This window comes from Anser brachyrhynchus (genome assembly GCF_964034855.1).
Source record: "Anser brachyrhynchus genome assembly, chromosome: 5".
NCBI classification, from domain to species: domain Eukaryota; kingdom Metazoa; phylum Chordata; class Aves; order Anseriformes; family Anatidae; genus Anser; species Anser brachyrhynchus.
In genome coordinates this window covers 34416705-34435566 of record NC_137699.1, presented here as the reverse complement: position 1 = coordinate 34435566, position 18862 = coordinate 34416705, and the positions used below count along the sequence as shown (strand labels likewise).

At 48.2% G+C, this 18862-nt stretch overlaps 2 protein-coding genes across 14 annotated transcripts in view; one reads left to right on the top strand and one right to left on the bottom strand.

The window, feature by feature from the left end:
• Positions 1-139: 139 nt before the first annotated feature.
• Positions 140-17637, bottom strand: DDB2 (damage specific DNA binding protein 2). 10 transcript variants are annotated; one of them, XM_080594676.1, is made up of 14 exons: positions 17488-17637; positions 16602-16798; positions 15816-15975; positions 14587-14721; positions 12514-12697; positions 10278-10408; positions 9599-9790; positions 6830-6996; positions 5583-5682; positions 4036-4213; positions 2811-2956; positions 2375-2539; positions 2012-2057; positions 140-1341 (listed from the first exon to the last, which is right to left on the bottom strand). In XM_080594676.1, exons 5-14 carry the CDS (start codon positions 12683-12685, stop codon positions 1091-1093), a joined length of 1548 nt encoding a protein of 515 aa, XP_080450802.1. In that variant the 5' UTR covers positions 12686-12697; positions 14587-14721; positions 15816-15975; positions 16602-16798; positions 17488-17637; the 3' UTR covers positions 140-1090. The 10 variants fall into 10 exon arrangements, with proteins under 10 accessions (XP_080450802.1, XP_080450800.1, XP_080450801.1 ...); XM_080594674.1 differs by lacking the exon at positions 17488-17637 and adding an exon at positions 17247-17376; XM_080594675.1 differs by lacking the exon at positions 17488-17637 and adding an exon at positions 17183-17199.
• PACSIN3 (protein kinase C and casein kinase substrate in neurons 3) overlaps positions 17327-18862 on the top strand; it is a 19107-nt gene continuing 17571 nt past the window's right edge. For all 4 annotated transcript variants that reach the window (XM_080594689.1, XM_080594686.1, XM_080594688.1 and 1 more), the window contains exon 1: positions 17327-17470. The gene's annotated coding sequence lies outside the window, so the exon portion shown is untranslated. The remainder of the gene's footprint in view (positions 17471-18862) is intronic.

Below are 18862 nucleotides of genomic sequence, written 5' to 3'. Positions count from 1 at the left end.
GACTGACTTTTCTAGTTCTTGTACTGTTCTAGTTCTCCTAGCTCATCAGGAGAAAGGTCAACATCTTCTAACCTCCCAAACAAAAGCAGTTCAGCAGAATGTGCAAAGCACCCGCTCTGTATACCACAGAAGGACTTCAGTTTTGTACAAAACTTTATTCATGTCAATACTGCAAAACTACAAAAGTGAACACAGAGAATCTGAGCAGGCCTGGAGCCTGTCCCATCCACCAACCTCTGGAGCAGCAGCAAGGCCCCAGCTTTATTAACAAACTAGAATATGCAAAACTTTTCAGTTTAACAGCAGTTTTAAGATTTGGCTCTGAAAAGGGGTGTCTGGAAGAAATCCCTCATTTCTGCTTTACAACACTCTTCTCCAATATTCTGGCGTGCATAGGCATGGGTGAAAAAATTACCTAATTGGTAGCAAGAAAAAGCCTGGAGTTCTCGAGACAGAAACTACAAAATCAGTAGGTTCCCAGCTCTATACTGCCCCTGCATCCCACAAGGCAGATAAAGAGGTCTGGCGTGTTTTTTGTGGTCAGGTTAAATAGCTGCAAGCACAGAACAGGCTAAGCCTGAGGTTCTGACAGATGCACACTCTGCAAGAAGCTTGCATACGGGAAGGGCTGGTGTTCCCCAGGTTACCCAAGCTATCCATCACCTCACCCCTGCAAATATTCGACCTTTTCAGGACGTCAGTGTCGCTAACAAAAGCTTCCTCAGTTCAGTGTGACTAGGACTCTCTGGGGACCCCATCATGAGCTGCTCCACAGCGCGCTACACGAGGTGATAACCTCTGTTACCAATCTGTTACTGGTAACAAGCAGATGTGGCAGGCTGGAAGCAGTAACTGCAGCAGGATCTGAAGACCTCTGAAGTTTCCCTGGTGCCTCAGAAAATGGGTGGTAATTCCACCTGGAGGACGAACTGACAACTCTCTAGAAGGGGAAGCAAAGGGAATCAGGGAAGCAAGATCAGATCCAGGGAGGAAGGACAAAGCAAGAAGGCTAATGCCCTGCAGCACTCATGCTGCCCACTGCCAGCACTGAATTTGTCCTCTATGATCCAGAAAGGATCAAAACACTAAATCAGTTTTCTAGATCCTTCCCTTTTCTCTTCCTTGCCTGTGATTTAGAATCTTTGCTCTTTGTTCTCATCTCTTCCACATCCCAAGACAGTAACTTAGCTTTCAGTTTGCTTGTCCCTGGGTTTGCCTGTCTCTGCCCTCCACGCCTGGACAAACTCCGGCTTCCGATCCCCTGTTCTGTCATGGCTTTCAGAAGATGTTCTTGCTTCTTCGCCACCATCTCCTCCCGGCTCCAGATCAGAATATTAAAGCCTGAGAGGAAAAATTAAACATTGTATTTGATGTAGATTTTCTGATGCACAATAACTTAGGCTATGCCGCTTAAATGCCAAAAATTCAAAATGTTTTGTCTGTTCTAAGACATTTCCAAGATAAATAGGATACAAAGATATTTATTGCAGACAATCTCCAAACACCCATGGAATTTTTCCTCTAAGTACGAAATGTAATCAAGTAATTTCTAATCTCATCTGTCACAATTATAAGACATAAACCTATAATCAGTTCCCTTAATCCTATACAGCCTAAGAAAAATTGAGTAATCTTGGCTGTGAAGCCTGGGAAATAAGGTAAGTCAAATAAAGGGAAAGTGCTACAGGCCTAGCCAGAAAAGGCCTTTTTTCCCCCATCCTGTGTTCTGGAACTGTTATATGGCCGGCAGATGGCAGCAGGGCTCAGGGGAGGCTTCTTCCCCTCCGGATCTCGTGCTCAGGAATGCTTGAGAGATGACTAGCAACCTGTTTCGTAACTGCAAAAGTGGAAGACTGACAAGATTGTCTTGACTTCCTTTACAGATGTAGAAAATTATAGGGGACTAGCAGTGAACGGGATCTGGGAAACCACACTCACGACTTGCTTTTAGTCTTGAGAAACAAGCTTACCCTTTCCCGGGTGCTTAGTGTTCCAGGTTCTCTTTACTTACCCATGCCAGAGGCCAGTGTGTCTCCCATAGGGTTAAATTTATTGAGCTGAAAGTGGAAAAACAATAAGAGTCTGTAAGAACATCACTGCTTACATAACAGAGGCGTAAGAGCACCACTGCTTACATAATGGCAACAAACAATCTGGAAAGCAGAATACTCCCTAAAGAGCATCACAGGAAACCCACAGATGACCATAGAACAGCCCCGCTCGAGTCAGCAGCTTTAGCCAGCAGCCACAACCCCACGAGACCGTGAGTCTGTCACAAGTAGAGAGGACGTTCCTATTGTTCTCGTCCCTAAAGCCCATCTCTTGGCTGCAGTTCAACACACAGAGGTAGTTTTAGTTGCAGTGCCCAACTCACCGAGATGATACCAGATGCGTTTGGGTCATGGAGCTGACAAACCATCTCCCCGGTGTTTCCATCAAATATGTCAACAGTCCGTAGCTCATTCACCGTGTACCCAGGGAACTTCGGGTCTGGGTAGCGACCCGCTACAATGAGGTCGTAGCGAGGATGCCATGTCGCCTAGTCACAGAGCAGAGCGATGGGGAGTTAGAGATGGGCAGAGCTGATGCTGACACACACCAGACAACTGCAGCGTGAGCAAAAGTTTGTCCATCCCACCCACAGCCTGAGAAACACGAGCATCCTCAGCGGAATGCTCTGCAAGAGCTGCAGCAGTGTAAATATCCACCCACCAACGTCGTATCCTGCCCAGACATCAGACCATTTCTTTTAAAGCCTGCTGCTAGCACCAAGGGTGATGCTCCTCTCGGACTATACTGGCTTAACTCACCTTAATAGGTGTGAGGTGCTGGAACTGCCGATGCGGGTGTGGGATCAGATGCTGTGGCTTGGTCCAGTCTGAACACGAGTAAACCCTGATTTCATTGCGCTGGTCTGTACTCAGCAGCTTGGCACCATCTGTTGGGCTGAAGTAAGCTAGGAGAGGGGGACAACGAGGCAAACGAGATCACAATGCTGTGATTGACAAGAAACACAGAAGTCACATTTCTCTGACTAGAAAAATGTCAACTTGTTTCTTTGTTAAACTAAGAACGTACATGTGGCCACGTGCCCCAACAGAGAAGACTTCACCTGTCTCAAGCAAACTCAGAGCTCTTACAGTAAGCTGAAACCTACAGCACTGGGTTACACAGGAAGAATCACTATTCCCATTTTCGAGTCAGAAACAGACATAGCCAAGAAAGGAACTTGTTCGTTCAGATGGGAAGTCACCAGAAAAGATGGAAACAGACACCTGCAGCTCAGACTTCCACAAACTGGTAAAACTGCAGCCAAGAAACAGCCTTGAGTCCCACGCCCTGCTTTTGCCAAAGGGACTGTCCCAATAAATTCAGTTTTCTCATCTCAGCCACTGCTGATGTTTCAACACTAACAAGCACAGTGCCACAGTTTGTACAGCAAGTCTGAGGCCATCTGTAGCTACCCTATTTCACCTCCCTGCCTCTGGCCGCACATTCCCACTGCCTTCCTTGCTTATAAGCACCAGCAAAAGGAAGACAGCTGGCACGCAGGAAAGTTTTTCAGCAAGAAAGCACGAGCATCCTCTCTGTTAAACCTGTAAGGCAGTACCTCAGAAAACAATGAGCTCTAACCTGCCTAGGATAAGTCTGTCAAAAAACAGAATTTATGTGTGCTTCCACCATGAACACCAATTCTGAATAATTTACTCAGAAGGTTAAAAAAAAAAATACAGGTTAACAAGTTATATCAACCTCCTCCTAAAGGACTCAGGTAAAATTCATGTTCAATGTTTGTGTTTAAAAGTTACAGGATACTTGAACAATTTGCATCTGGCTGCATTGAGGCTTGCTCCAAAGTGTTTTCATCTCTTAAAAAAACACAAAGAGATAACTGGAAGAGAGAATCAACTCATGCTTTTTGGGAAGAAAAGCAACATAGAATCCAAAACTCATGAAGAAAGGAAGGAAGAAAAACACGTGGATGGGAGATTCAGCAGACATCTGTGTGACAAAATTCTTATCTCATGAACTTACCTGCATTGACAGGTTTGTCATGAGGAAGCACATGAAGAAAATTAGTTTTGTCTTTGATGTTTCTGAGGTCCCAGATTTTGACTGTCTGATCCACAGATGCTGTGGCCAACAGCCACTCACATCGAGAGTTAAACTCCACGTGAGTTACTTTCTTCTTGTGCAATTTCAGCTTCCAAATCTGAAGCAGAGGAAACAAACAAAAAAAATCATACACACAAAAAAAACAAGGACTGGATTAAAAAAATGAAATGAGAATCTCCTAGTGCAGAGTAAAGAGGTCATACATTTACAGAGTTAAAAAAATAAAAATAAAAAACCTTCTACAATACACCTACTGGAAACAATAAAGGAGAAGAATGACCTTGGAACTATTTAATCATGGGAGAATCTCTGATCCACCAATTTATTACAGCTATAGGAAAGAAAAATACAATCCCTGTTTCATGGAGGGAAGTATTAATGTCACTGGTAAGACCTCATGTGGAATACTTCATGCAGTGCCAGTTTTGCAGCTGCAGGAAGATTAAAACAAACTGGAACAGGTACAGAAATGAGCCACCAACATAATAATAATAAGGAAGGGCCTACTTTGTGGAAGATCAGAAAAGCTTGCTTTATCTTAGTAAAAATGACAGGTGATGGGATACAACTGGCTTCTAGAAACGTATCAGAAAAGAAATAATTGAAATATTTGTCCTTTCCTTATAAGCAGAACAAATGGATATAAACTGACTATCAATGAATTTATATAGGATGCCAGAAGATTATTTCTAATCAAAGGAGTAAAGTTGGCTCACCCTCTATAATAATGGGTATCTCCTAAGTGCAGAAAAGCCCATCAAATTCTTTCAAGAGAAAAAAAGAAAGAAAGCAACTAACCTTTAACGCACAAAACTCATGTACTTGTAACTCTGCTCACTAATTTACACAGCTGCTTCTGGCCACAGCTCACCAGGCGGCACGCTCTTACAGATGTTATCCTTGCAGGCAGGAGAAATGGTAACTCCAGTGTGGCGGTACAGCAGGCTCTTGTAAGCAGGGCCACTCCAAGCCTATTCTCTAATAGGTTTCTGTACTGCTTCAGAGTCTGCCTCTGCCTGCTCTCTCATGTCTAAAAGCAGCAGTGCAATTTATATCCCAATGTTTGTTGAATTACTGTTAGGTACTTACTCCACAGTCATGGAAAGGTGTCCATCAAAGCAGCACCTCCCAAATGACTGCTATCAGTGCGCTAAATTTTTGGAAGCATGAAGGTTGCTGGCAAAAGGTATTTAGGTTCTTCAGGTTACCATATAACTCCTCTGCCCAGTAACAAATATATTTAAGAAAAGGGCAGCATATCACACAGTCCCTGTTTGAGAATTGTTACTATTGTGCTGACCAGCGTGCTTGGCAGAAGCGGAGGAAGTCTCAGCACCTAAACAGCAGATAGACTCATCTCCTCAGCTGCAAGGCACTTTTCCACTTTACTGGGCCCCTGTAGTGCAGGGAAGTACATGAGCCATGCAGATTCCCGTAAAGGAGATGCTGTAAGGAGCCATACAAACCTCTTCACCAGAAGTGCTGAGCAGAACCACGTTGCCCAAATTATCGCCTGTCACCACAGTGCGGCAGCTTGCAGAAACATCAACGCTGCAGTACCAGCAACTAGAGGGAAAGAGACAAAAATCAGTGCTGCCTCCCACAGGCAGCTGAGCTCTGGTTCACATCTTGTCCCTTCCTGACAAAGGAGACTGCAACAGATTGTAATTGCCGTCTCCTGCCTGATCTGATGGGGTGGCCCTGAACATCAAGAAGGGGGCCGGTTTATCAGCAGTGCTTGCTTTTGGTGACTGAATATGAAATAATTTCCAAGTAATTTGTGAAGCGCTCATTAGATAGAGTGGGACACATGGGGACAGCAGAACATAACAAAGGCTGAAAAGTCCCTTGGAGCCTGCACAAGGATACACCTTGGGAAAGATCAGAACACCCATGCAACACTGCCAAACATACAGAAACAGCTTTAAAATAAGGTTTTCCACAACACAGTGAAGCAGCAGTAAAGAAAAGACAAAAGCTTTGGATTGGAAAGTTGCACCTCTAAACCGTCTCAATTTCATGCTCCAAGAAACAGAACTGAGTAGAGACTTATCTGGTAAAGACATATTTCTTAACCCCAGCTCTGCTGGGAGGGTAGGGCCAGTGAGAGTAAAACTGGGGTCCTTTGGGAACCTGTAAGGAAAGCTTCGCTTGCAACTTATTGCAAATTATTTTTGAATTCAAGGCAGTGGGAATTAACATGGTAAGCCTGAACACTCCAGAGAGCAGTAAGGTAAACTCAGTAAGCTGAAACTTTGATTCTTCAGGAATGTTTTTTGGCCTTCCTCTGCTGCCTGAGCTGCTGCACACAAAGTGCCCAGAACACGGATCACAATGAAGAGCAGAAAGCACATTCTGCTCTTCTCACCTCACACTTTATACAGCAAAGCTTTGTCAGTACCTGCAAGACAGGAGATGGTGTCACCAGAAATAACAGCAGAAGGTGCATGCAGCGCACGCAGCTACTGCAAAAACCCAGGTGCCCTGGGGCTGCCTAGCTTGTCACCCACCCTGCAGCGCTGGAGCTGGGGCCAGGAGCCTACCTGTGAGCTTCCTCACAGGACCACTTCACACCAAGGATCTCCTAACACTTGCAAAGAAGCAGATGTTAGTGAGCGCGAGCAGAGCCACAGCACTAACCCAGCGCTAAGGGTTAACCATTAACCACAGCATTAAGCAGCAGAGATTCAACCTTGCCCTGCTCCCTCCTCACCAAACATTATGGAGCTCATGGCCACAGTCCGGGGCACGGGAGATCACCTGCACCGCTCTGCCCTCAAGGTCCTGCAGGCTTAGGGTGCCATCCCCTGATGCCACATAAAGCTTCACTGCCTCATAAGGACTGAACTTGATGTCTCCAAGAGAATCTCCCGGCCCTTTCTGGAATACACACAAAGCCAAAAGGCATCAAGGTTAGAGTGGAAAAAAAATCTTAGTACAACTCCTCTCCTGGAACGCACTGCCGGTTTCCCAAGGCACGATGCTCCGCCTTCTGACAGGGGATGCATATAAGATCTTTCTGATCTGTTTCAGACCTGAGCACATACATTCTGAGCCTCTAGGTTCAACCCCAACACTTTGGGCTGCAAACTTCATTAGCAGAACTGCTTCCTCTGCTGCTGAGGGAAGGACAGGTATACAGTGAACCGCCTGGCTCAGACCAGCCTTAGGAGATCAGAAGAAAAACCAGCACCACTGCATGCAGAAGCTACCTAAAATCTCATGACAGCACTGCACCAAGCTTTTCTTACAGAGGCTTCGCACACCAGTTCACTATAGCCTCCTTCCAGTGCCTTACCTAGTCCTTCTCAAGGTACCAGCAGGCAGCACAAGAGCAGTGCCAGGAGAAATTCTACTGCTAGCTACAAGGCACAAGAACCTCAATGTTTTTCCCCATTCCATCTACTGAGGAAACGTGGAAAACATACACAAAGGTAGAAAAGAAGGATGCAGACTGGGAATCCCCAAACTCTGATCTGCACTCCTCTGCTGCTCACAGAGCAACCATTTAATAAAGTTACACGGTACACATTAGCTGTTAAGAGGCCAATGAAGACGAAAAGCCCACCCACAGAGCTTGCCTGTCCTCACAGCAGCGAAGAAAGACTGCGTGTCCTTTCAAATCCAGGCACTACCGTGACAGGGATCCACTGGGATACGAGGTCTTCCTGTCCCACCTTGCCTATCTGACCAGTCACCCCAGCACCACTAGGGCTCACCTTCTGCCTTAAGACAAGACTGCAGCTGGAACAGCCGCTTTGGAAACCAACCATGAAACCTGCTACCAGAAAGAATCAGGTGGAGAAAAGCAAAGAGGAGGCTAACCCCATTTCTCTCACTTACCTACAAGCACTGAAGTAACTAATTGAAGAGGTCAGGCTTCCTCATGAGTCCACAGAATAGTGTGAGAGGGTGATTCTAAACACAGGCAGACAGAGTTGCCTCTAGAGATTCATCTCCTCATTCCTCTGAAGGATCCGAGTCTTAAATTTTGATATTTTATATAAGAAGCACCAAAAGTTAGGTGGGACGAACTGGTGTGATCCTTATGACATGTACCACTTAAAGCCAGTGATGTTTGTGGAGAAGGACTGAGGGGACTACAGATTGCTCTGTAAAAGCCATCTGGCAGCGAGCAGCACCGCTACCAGGTCAAGAGGTCAGAAGGTCCCCAGGGCAGAGCTACAGAACATAGAGCTGAGGAAATCCACCCCACGCTCCCACATGTAACAGGTAGTAAGCAAGCATCTATGTCCTTCCCCTTAATGAGGAAGAGCTCTCTCCTACCCACCACCCCATTTCAGAGAAAAATAAAAAGGGAGAGTGAGCCTCCTCAGAAGCGAGAGGACTTCTGAAATTTAGAGGGTAAAGGAGGTCTACGTGGCGAAGAAGCCCAGCTCCCACATATTAGAGACCAGCATCTCCCTCTCTCTCTGTAGTGCTCCTGCCAGCAGGACACAGAGGCCCAAAACATTGCTGTATTTCTTACTCCCAGTCCTCGGAGATGGTGAAGACCCGGAAAGTATTGCCATTAAAATCCTGCAGGGTGGTAGTGCCGGCAACTGACGAAGTGTACAGCTGGCTAGGGTTAAAAGGGTTAAACTTCATTCCTGTGATGGCCCCTCCAGCTCCCATCTACAAGGAAGGGGATGAACAAAAGAAAAATCCACTGAGTGATGGGGAAGGAGGAAAGCGTGTTCTCTAAGTCTGCATTCTCTGCTACGTTCTTAACAGCAATAGCGAAACACACCACAGCCCTCCAGGAGACAAAGACAACCATGCCTTCCCACATGACAGTTGTCTAGGCAGCTGCCCTCCCAGAGAATAGAACTGCAACTCCGCCAGTCCCCCAGCAACGTGCTCCTTGGCTGACATCACACTATTAACAAAAACAGAAATACAACCCTGGAATTTTTGGAGGATAGAATTCCTTCCAGTGCACACCTATGTTAATTTAGGAAGGGACAAAAGAGTCTTTTAAAGTCCCTGTAGGAATGCCAATGGCTGAATATACTATGGGGCATGCTAGCTATACAAACCACTCATTCTAGCTTAGTTTTTTACTTCAGATGAAGGAACTTTGTTTCTCTCCACTCAAAGATGTTTCTTCATCTGACACAGAATAAAAGGTGAGCAGAGAAAGATCAAGACCTAAACCAGACAGACCCTCTCTGCCTATTTGCTTCTGGCATCCCTTTAAAATAAATGTTTTGCCAGTTGCTGAATTTGTTTTCCCACTGAACACACATCAAGTACAGTTTCATTATGAATTTACTCAACAAGCCTCTGCTCTCCCTAGTGCTAGAACAATCTGGAACTGAGGAATGACATGCTGCTGCATCTCAGTCCTGCCCCACGGCTGGCTACTCTGCAGCCCAAGGCCTTCACGTGTTTCTCACAACAGATCCCAGTTTTGACCTGCAAATATTTGGTGGTGCTCCAGTTTTCCCCTCCTACCCATTCCACACACCCAGAGACTTACCCCTTTTATAAAGCAGGTTTTAGTAAGTACTTCGTAGTCCCACAGAATGATGTCTCCACCTTTGGAACCAACAGCTACAGTACTTGGGTGTGTTGGATGCCACTCCAGGCATGTCACTCTCCTGTCAAAGGGACTTGCTGTTCGGAAGAGGCGGTATGAGGTCAGAGAACGCAGAAAGGGCAGCTGGAGACACTGTTACAAAGATAAAAGATAATTATGACTTTTGCAGGGATCCCTGAGTATCTCTGAATGAGGAGTGCTAACAATTTCTAATCACCACCAGTTGTGGGACATTCACAGCAAAGGCTAAGCTCCTCTGTGCAGAGTACATGCTGTGCCCATGGGAAACAATCTGGACCACGCAAATCCACATCAACCACAGAACTCAGAAAGCAACAGAGAACCGAGAGATACCATGCTTTAAATGACGTACAGGGAGCTAAGCCTCTTGGGCTGAGCTAAGAAGGCAGGATAACTAATATTAACGAGGGAGGACAACACGTCTCCCTGTCAGAAATAAGACCTTGATGACTATGTCATTACTGTGCATCCAGAATGTTACACTTCACCTACAGCTACAATGTTATAGGCCTCCATCCAAATTGCTTGCAGCTTAACAATACCGCATAAAAAAAAAAAGTTAGGACATCGAACAGGTCATGAAGGAGGAACTCCTCACCTGCCTGAGCTGTGCCCGGATGGAGCCTCCCAGCATGTTCTGGTAGACATAATGAACAATGCTGCACCGCCGCCCCAGCTGATGGAAAAGGGCTCCGGTGTTTCTCGTCACAGACCCACCTGCACTCCGACCTGCCAGAGAGGAAAAGAGTAAAACTTACTGGGAGCCAATGCCGGTCATGCTCACTCACTAAACAACACGGGAAGACGTCAGCATTTGCTGCTAAACCCACGAAAAGCTTCAGCCACAAGTGAAAAGACTAAATGACTCTTACACGTCTAAGGTGCAAGCAGCCTTTGCAACTGTGGAGCCCAGTGCTCCCCCTAGGCTGCCAAACTTTGTGTATGCTTCCTCATGACAAAACTTCCTTCTCCTAGCCAAAGATTTAGCAAAAAGACAGCACGAGAGGGAGGACTAAAGCAAACTCTCAGGTGGTGCATCTCTTGGACAGTATACAGCTTGAATGGTTCATACCCAAAATGTACTGAGGCCATCCAAAGCCCCAACAACTTGGCAATATGCAGTGAGGCGGGGGCGAGCCCCTGTGTACAGGGGAAAGAAGGTCAGACTTGTGAAGAGCAGAAATGTTACACCTGAAATTTCCCCAAGTGTAGCAATAGGAGTCCCCACACAGTTCCTGAAATGCCTGATTGTGAATGAGAATATTCTATCTGCTTGTGCTGTAGCCCATACAGTCTGCCTACAGCACTGTGAGGTTTGTTTTTGATAATAGACTTGCTGACGCCTCATCGCCCGAAAACCTTTCTGTTCAGGGTGATTTTTGCTGAGAGCACAGCATGCTTCTACATTTTGTTCATGTTCCAAGTTTTATCTTCAGGGACCTTTAGATAAAAACAAGATCTGTTCGCAGTCCCATGTCTATGATCTAATCATCCCCATGGCAATGGACTGTAACACCTCAGTAGATCTAGATGTCAAATGAGAAAGATGCCTTTCTTAAGAAACAAAAATGCTACTTTCATTTAAGGATACTAATGAAAAAACAGAAGACCAAAAAAACATAAGGATCATTCTGTGTGATTAGAACCTAAACAAAATCTTCCTTTAATGCAAGCCTGGAGCCTAGAGACTAAACTTCTTCATTCACATGCTAACATAGTGCTAACACTTGCCACACCTGTTGAAGTGGGCATAAAAGGATTTATAATTCCTTTTTTCCTCTTTTTTCCTCCACAGAAAAATCAGCATCTACAGTTCCTTCTTCAGAAGTGGGCATATTTTTTCAGATTGAGTTTGGTTACAAAGGATAATTTACTAAGAAAAAACTTCAGGCCTTTTTAGAATCTGCTGTAGGAAACACTTAAAAAGAGATTTCGACTGCAAGAAACTGGACCTGTCCTATATAATTTAGGAGAAATTTTTTTTTTTTCCAAAATATATTAAAATCAATATATAAACAGTAATGAAGTGTTACGATTTTCTCTGGGGGTTTGGATGTTTTTCTCACAAAATATGTAAAAAGAACAGAAAAGCTCAAATGCAAAGATCTTTTTAAGAAAGATCTTAGGGAAAAATATGATTGGTCTCTTCTTCCTCAAAGTACTAACTACATCCAACTCCTTCTGAAACTTAGGGGAACTACAGGTGCTCACCGAATCTGAAAATCAGGCCGTGAAGTTACAATGAAATACACATAGATAAGTTGACTAGAGAAGGTGCTTTAACTATCCACAATTACGTCCAGAACTCCTTTCCAACAAGAGTATTTTGCCTCCATGACCACTGTTCACACTGCCAACTGCTCCAAATTTTATAACTCCTACTTGCTTTAGGAAAGGTTAGAATATGCACAGATCAGGTGGAAATGCCAGTTTAGACTGCACACTGTAGGATACCAACCTTACAGCTATGAAACTGCATTAAGAATTGCATGGAAGAAAAAATGATTCATTACCAAGGCTGTCTGTCCTACAGTAAAGCAGATATCTGCTAATTCAGGAATTCCACAGAACTCTCCAATGTGCTGTGATGGCATTATCAGTGGGCGGGCTTCTACCAAGGGGTACAGAGTCTCAAAAATGAAGGACAGACATGCACAGACACACTTTCACTAGACAGATAATTGGAGGCTGCACTACCCTGATACATGTCTGTGTATCACTTGAATATGTAACAGAGTCATCTGAACATGACTCTTGGCATTCTCCCTCTTCAACTAGTTGATGCCTGTGATTTAGGGTAAATCTGGCTGGGAGAAACAGTAAAAAAGCGTTACCGATTTTCTCTAGGGGTTTGGATGTTTTTCTCAGAAACAATTTCTTTGCTAGTGGTTCGTTCTCTAGTTCCTTGTAGTCCAGTTTCCTTTTCCCAGACGATTGTGTCTCTTCTGACCAATGCTCACGTGCCCTCTCATGCTTCTTGTCCTTTGGCTGATTTACTGGAGCCATTCTGTCTGACCACTGGAAGCAAATAAAGCACGGAAGGTAAGACTGTCACAGACTTTTAACCAGACGACAGAGAGGAAAACTGGAGTGAAATTTATCCCAGTGGCCTGGAAGTAGTGATTATACCTGTAGCCTCTTTCATCAGCATGACAGTAGCTTTTTGTTGTGCTCTGCTGGAGAGGGGAACAGGTTCAATAAACTCTTCTTTGTTCCCATATGAAAATGAGTGTATCCTGAAGCACTAGGGTATGTTTTGACAGATGTGCCTCTACAGAAATTTTAAGCTTAAAACCCACAGATCTGCATAAAGCACATCTGTGCAACCACATAATACCCTAACTGTTCCTGCAGCAGCTCACACTGAGCTCTTCAGATTCAGCTAAGGAAAAGGTCTGAGCTGTTACGAAGACGGCCAAGGCTGACTGCTTTCCCACCGAGCATGTTCAGGGGACGCTTCCTACGGAACGGCCACCACCTGGTATTTGGGCCGGGCTCCTGCGCTGCGCGGCAAACACGCTCCGAGTGTTTTTCACCCCGGCGCCTCGCGTCTGGGCCCCCCCCAGGCCGGCTGGCGCGGCGCGGGGCTGCCCCAGCTCTCCGCCTCCTCCTCCCGGCCGGCGGGCGCCGCATCCCCGGGGAAGAGCCTGCTCCGGGCCGGCCCCCCGCTGGCGCCGAGGTTATGTAGGGACCAGCCGTGAACGCCTGCGGGCGGTGCGGGGCCCGAGGGTCCCCGCGCGGCGCCCTCCCCGGGCCCCGGCCGTGCCGCCCCGCTCTCACCTGCGCTCCGCCGGCCTCCGCAGCCCCGGCGCGGCCCAGGACGGCGGGCGGCAGCCGGCCCCTCCCCGGAGCTTTCATAACCGGGGCGGGGAGGAGCGGGGGGGCAGCGGCTGCCGGCCCCGGGAGCGGCGCCGAGCCCCGAGGCGGCCTCGGCAGGGCCCCGCCGCCATCTCGCAGCCGCGGCCGTCAGCGCCGCCGGGCCCGCGGCCGGCCCCAAGCGCGGGGACAGAGCCTCTGAGGCGGCCTTGGGGGGTTAACGTCGTCTGCTTCGGGACTTGTGCTCCTGGAGAAGTGATTAGGTTCTGAGGCGCCAAACGGGGTTATTAAAGCTGCGCGGGGAGGGCCCAAAATAGACCAACCGAACAGCGCCCGAAAAAAGAAGAGATACTATTTAAAAACACGACTTTCACAGCAAGATGCACCTGGTGTCGAGCTGTGGTAGAGCTCGACAGAAAAACATGCGCTTTAAAGCTGGGGAAAAAGTCATGTCCGGATCAACTCAGAGGCTACCAGACCTTACCCTGGGCAGCACAGGAGAGAGAAAGTAAGACAATCCCCAGCTGGAGGTACACACACCTCCCTCCCTCTCCATCCAGGAGGGAGGCTGCTGCCTGCCTTGCCTCCAGAGCAGCAGGCATCCCATGCTTCAGGTCCCCATCAATATTCAGAGTAATAACGTCCTGTCATCCACACAGCTGGCTGCGAACACAGGTCCTAAAATATCTCTGTGTAACCGCTCCTGCAGTTGTAGGTGTGTTGTTTTTTTGGGGGGAGACAGGGGGTTCTACTCAAATTACCTATACATTTTCTCACATATTAGGAATCGAACTGAAAAACTACTAGGAAAAGCTATAAAAAGCCAAACTCCAGACCTTTCTGCTGCACTGCAACAATGTTGTATTAGTTGCTAGCATCCTAAAACTGAGTATCAGAATGACCTGGAAAAAAATCATAACCGCTGACAGACGTCAGTTTTGACATGTTGACAGACAACGTCAGACATTTTTGAACATGTATGCCAACCTGACCATAGCCTTACCAAGCACTTGTGTAATACACAGCATTCTTCTGAGAATTGTATCCATTAACAAAAAATAGCAATAGCAATAACTGAAAGTAGCATTTACCTGCTTTCCTCAGAAGCCTCGAAGGCTTGATTTCTGGGAAGGGAAACTACTAGAGAAAAATAGCCTCCTTGTCTTGACAATGATCAACGGTTTCATCTACAGGTCTGCACAAGTCATCGTCATCAGAGCCAGAAGCTGTGGAGGTCATCAGGAATCACCAACAAATCACCAATTAAAGGACATAAATCTTAACAAACTCTGTTTTTCACATACAGTAAAAGGTGTACATTTCTAAGTCTGTAACTGAAGACAAATGCCCCGATAGCAACTTTCTTCAAGCAGATTGAAAGACTTGTATTGCTTTCAATGATCTATGTATTAATCCCAAAGTAAACTCCAATGGTGTCATCTAGGTTACCTCCAGCAATGTTGTGTACTTCCTGTCCCCATTCCTTTCATCTTCCAGCGTTTGCTTCCCTGCACAGAGGGCATGCACAGCAACCTACGGGTTTCCTCATTGCGCTGTCATGGTTAGCATTTTCTATCAATTACTAACACCACGTTTGCTTTCTCTCTTAAGAGTCACCAGATTATTTTTGTAATTGTTATTCACCAAGGACAAGAATAGCAGATCACAAATCATGCACAGCAGAAAGGCTATTGGCATAGGGTGCCGCTGATTAGTACTGGTATGCCAGTACTAAGCAGATGTGGTACAAAGCAGACCAGAGAAAGTGTAGTTTGAAAATAATATTCTGATGTGTATTTACAGGCTCACACGCTTCAAACTAATGTATGCAGCAAAGTCAAAGGAGTATAAATATGCATGGGCTGGATATTAGGCTTGTTTTTACAATGCCTTCTGTCTGATGTACGCTCTTGTTGAGGTTCCACCTTAGCTATAGATCACAGTTCTCTACTAGAGAATGAAGCTGTCTTGTTGCTGGGTCTGGTAAAGCTATATTCTGACTAAGACCGTCAACTTCATGGTATTTGTAATACTAGTTGGTATTTTGCCTCCTTGTTGCCAGGATCTTTTTCCAAAGCATGAATGTTTTTGGCTACTTCAGTCTGACTACTGATGTAAAGAGTACCATTACAGCAACTTGAGTTTTGCCTGCAGATGCAAGCAAGACTTATATTCTGCTAAAAGGTAGGAAAAATTTTTCAATCCCCAAGAGATAGGAGTAAATATGCTATCTAACCTCCTTCTATCCCATGACCTTTAATAGGCTGCCCTGCATCAGGAAAAAGAGCAGAAGTATTGCTATTCTAATGATCTTGTTTACCTGAGCACTCAATTTTCCCTAAGCAATTCCAGTCTTAGAGGAAAGGAGTGAAACAGCCATGTTACGTAGTAGCCTCGCCACTTAGTCAGTACTGGGGACAGCCAGATCCGAAATGGAAGGCATCTCAGATGCTCAATGCATGGAGTATCAGTATCAAAATCTGCATAACATAAAATAAGGCAAACGCTGGATAAAGAATATTAATGAATTACAGGTTTTTGCTTTCCCCTACCTCATTAATGTACGTAAATTCGATAATGGCATTAAAATCTCATATTTGATTTAGAGAATCTCTGTGCCAAAGAATTGGCACTGGTTTTGTTCTTTTTTTTCAGGGGTGGTTTCTTATTTTTAAAATAAAAAAAAAATATTTTAGTAAGATAAAAAGTTAATGCTTATATTCTCAGTGATAATTAACTTCTAGGGTAAGATAAACGTCTTGAGTCACTTTTTGAAAGTACACTCACTGTTGTACCACATCCAGTGACATATCATGGGAATCTACACAGGGGAAAGTGAACTGAGGATTGGCCCCAGGGCAAAATAAGTGGAACGGTTTCTAAGATCTCCTTTCTAATAGGAATTCATAGTCTCTGAAGGTCCTCTGTAGAGGTACTTTTCTACCTCCTATAAAACTTGGGGCAGTTGTAAAGAGAGAAAGCATCCCTGGACTGCTCCAGAGAAGCGGGAGCACAGATTTACGGCATGTTCTTTCCTCTCTCCCTCCTGTAAGGCTCTCAAACTTTCCTCTCTCCACTGATTGCATAAACATCATGGCAAACTCACAGTTGGTCCTTGGAGGTGGGTCCCAAGTCTCTTGGAAGCAGTCAACAGGAGGGGGGCCAGCGAGGCCTCCAGGCGCTCCTCTACACGCTCTGTCCCAGCGTCATGGCAAACCACACCCGAGGCCTGGCGCTCGAAATGGAAACTCTGGCACACAAACCTCCTGGTACTTCGAAAAAGCTGGCTTCAACCAGGCGACTCTGAAAAGACGAGGTCTGGGTTATTCAGGAAAAGGTTTCCAGAGGAGAGAGCGAACGGACTGAGTCAGCTCTGAGGGAGTGAGCCAAAAGGCCACCACGCTGAGCTGCGGTGAGGCTGCTCCCCAACCCCAGGAGAGTGACCTACGCCTCACTCAGAACCGGGGAACAGGAGCTCTAGGTGGGCACGGGCCAGCTGCAGCTCGCAGTAACTAATTAACTGAGCCCCAGCCCTGCAGACACGACAGGAGCCCAGCTCCCTGAGCACCAGACAGGCGGCTCCTCACAGTGCTGCCTCCCCCCTCAGGCGCCCGCCATGCCGGGGGGCAAGCCCGCTGGGCGCCCCCCCAAGTGCTTTAAGCGACACCCCACAAAACGCAGGGCTACCCCGAGCCCCTGCCCGTGACGGGACGGCGGGAGATCCAGCACCGCTCCCCCGCCCCGGCCCCACCTGCCCGCACGGTCCCGTTAATTGGCTCAGGAGGGGCGGGCAGGCGGCAGCCCCGCCGCCCCCGGCCTGCCCCGAGCTCCGGGCCGGGCCCGCCCCGCCGGGAGCTGCTGGAGGCGGGGCGGGAGCCCCCGCGTCCCGCTGCTGAAATAGGGGGAGGGCCCGGCCCGCTCCCAGCCCAGGTGGCCGCTGCCCGCCGAGCCGCGCCGAGCCGAGCCGCCTGCGAGGTAAGCGGCGGGGTCACCTCCGCCGGGGCGGCTCTCGGCCCCATTCTTCGGGAGGAGCTGGGGCTCCCCGCGGCTCCTGCCCGCGGTGCGCTGGGCGGCTGCGAGGGAAAAGTTTCCTCGCGGAAAGGGGGCGGCTGGGGGAGGCGCTGCCCGGCCGGGCGCTGCCTGCGGGCGGGGAGCGGCGCCGAGACCCCCGGGGGGGGGCGCGGGGTTGTTCCCCGGGAGGGTGTTGGCGGGGGGCCGGGGCACCCCCCGGCAGGGCTCCGCCGCCCCGTTCTCCTCGCAGCCCGGCCGCCAGCCTGACCTTCAGCTGGCGCTGGGGGCTCTGCGGGCCGCCCCCGCTCCCCCCCCCCCCCCGGGGCCAGCGCCTCCGCCCCGCGGCGGGCACAGGGCCCCTTTGTGGCGGCTCCGCGCCCGGCCCCTGCCCGCTCCGAGAGCGGAGCCGCGGGCTCAGGCAGCGCCGTGCTGAGGGGCGAAGCGGCTCCCCCGAGGGCTGGGGGCTGCCCCTTGTCTCTTGGGGGGAACTTGTCACTATCCCCTGCCGTGAGCCGGGCGGCCCTGGCTCTCTTATCCTCCCCCTCTGTCCTGGGGTCGGTGTCAATGAGAGGAGCGCGGGGCTGTGGTGGCTGTGCCCGGCCCGGGGCAGGACGCCGGGGTTACCGTGTCCTCTCCGTCCCGGGGCAGGCGAAAGCTGATAAACATGGAGGGTATTAGTGGGCCTCAACACCCAGCGCTCGGTCTGCGATTTGTCACCGCTCGCAGGAGGAGGGATCTGCCATCTCCGCGAGGCTATCAATAAGCGAAGTTAGCGTGGCCCAAATGCGTTAACCAGTTTCGCTGCTTTTTGTGCCAACTATGTGTGCTTTGCTTGCTTCAGTTCTTCAAGCTCTGAGTTGTCCCTAGGCGTGGGGGTGAGGAGGAGGTTAGCCGACCACCTCCGGCGGTGTGCTCCTGGCCCTAGGAAGTGGTCTGGCCTCCTCGTCTGCTCTGCAGCCTCCGCACCCAGCGGGTGCTCCCTGCCTCCTGCGGTGGGAGACGAACCTCTCTCCCCTTCAAGTCCACTGCAGATCTAATTTGCACAAAGATATTTCTGATACTGCACTAATTGATGGCAATACAAAGCCCTAGCAGAGCCTCCTGCTCCACCCTGGAATGCAGATGTCACCCAGAAGTCGCTAAGCCTCGCGACGATTCAAGCAATGTTCAGTGCGTAATGGGCGCAGAATGCACGGCTGCAGCGTGTAGGCTAAAATGACAGGGTCTGGACGGTCCCGGCTCCAGGTGTGAGCTGGTCCCTGGGTGGAGTCCGAAGGGAGCTTCTCCCTGCGCATTGCGTAACTGAGCACATTCTTTTCGGGAGGGATTCACCTTTCTGTGAAGTGTGCAGTGTAC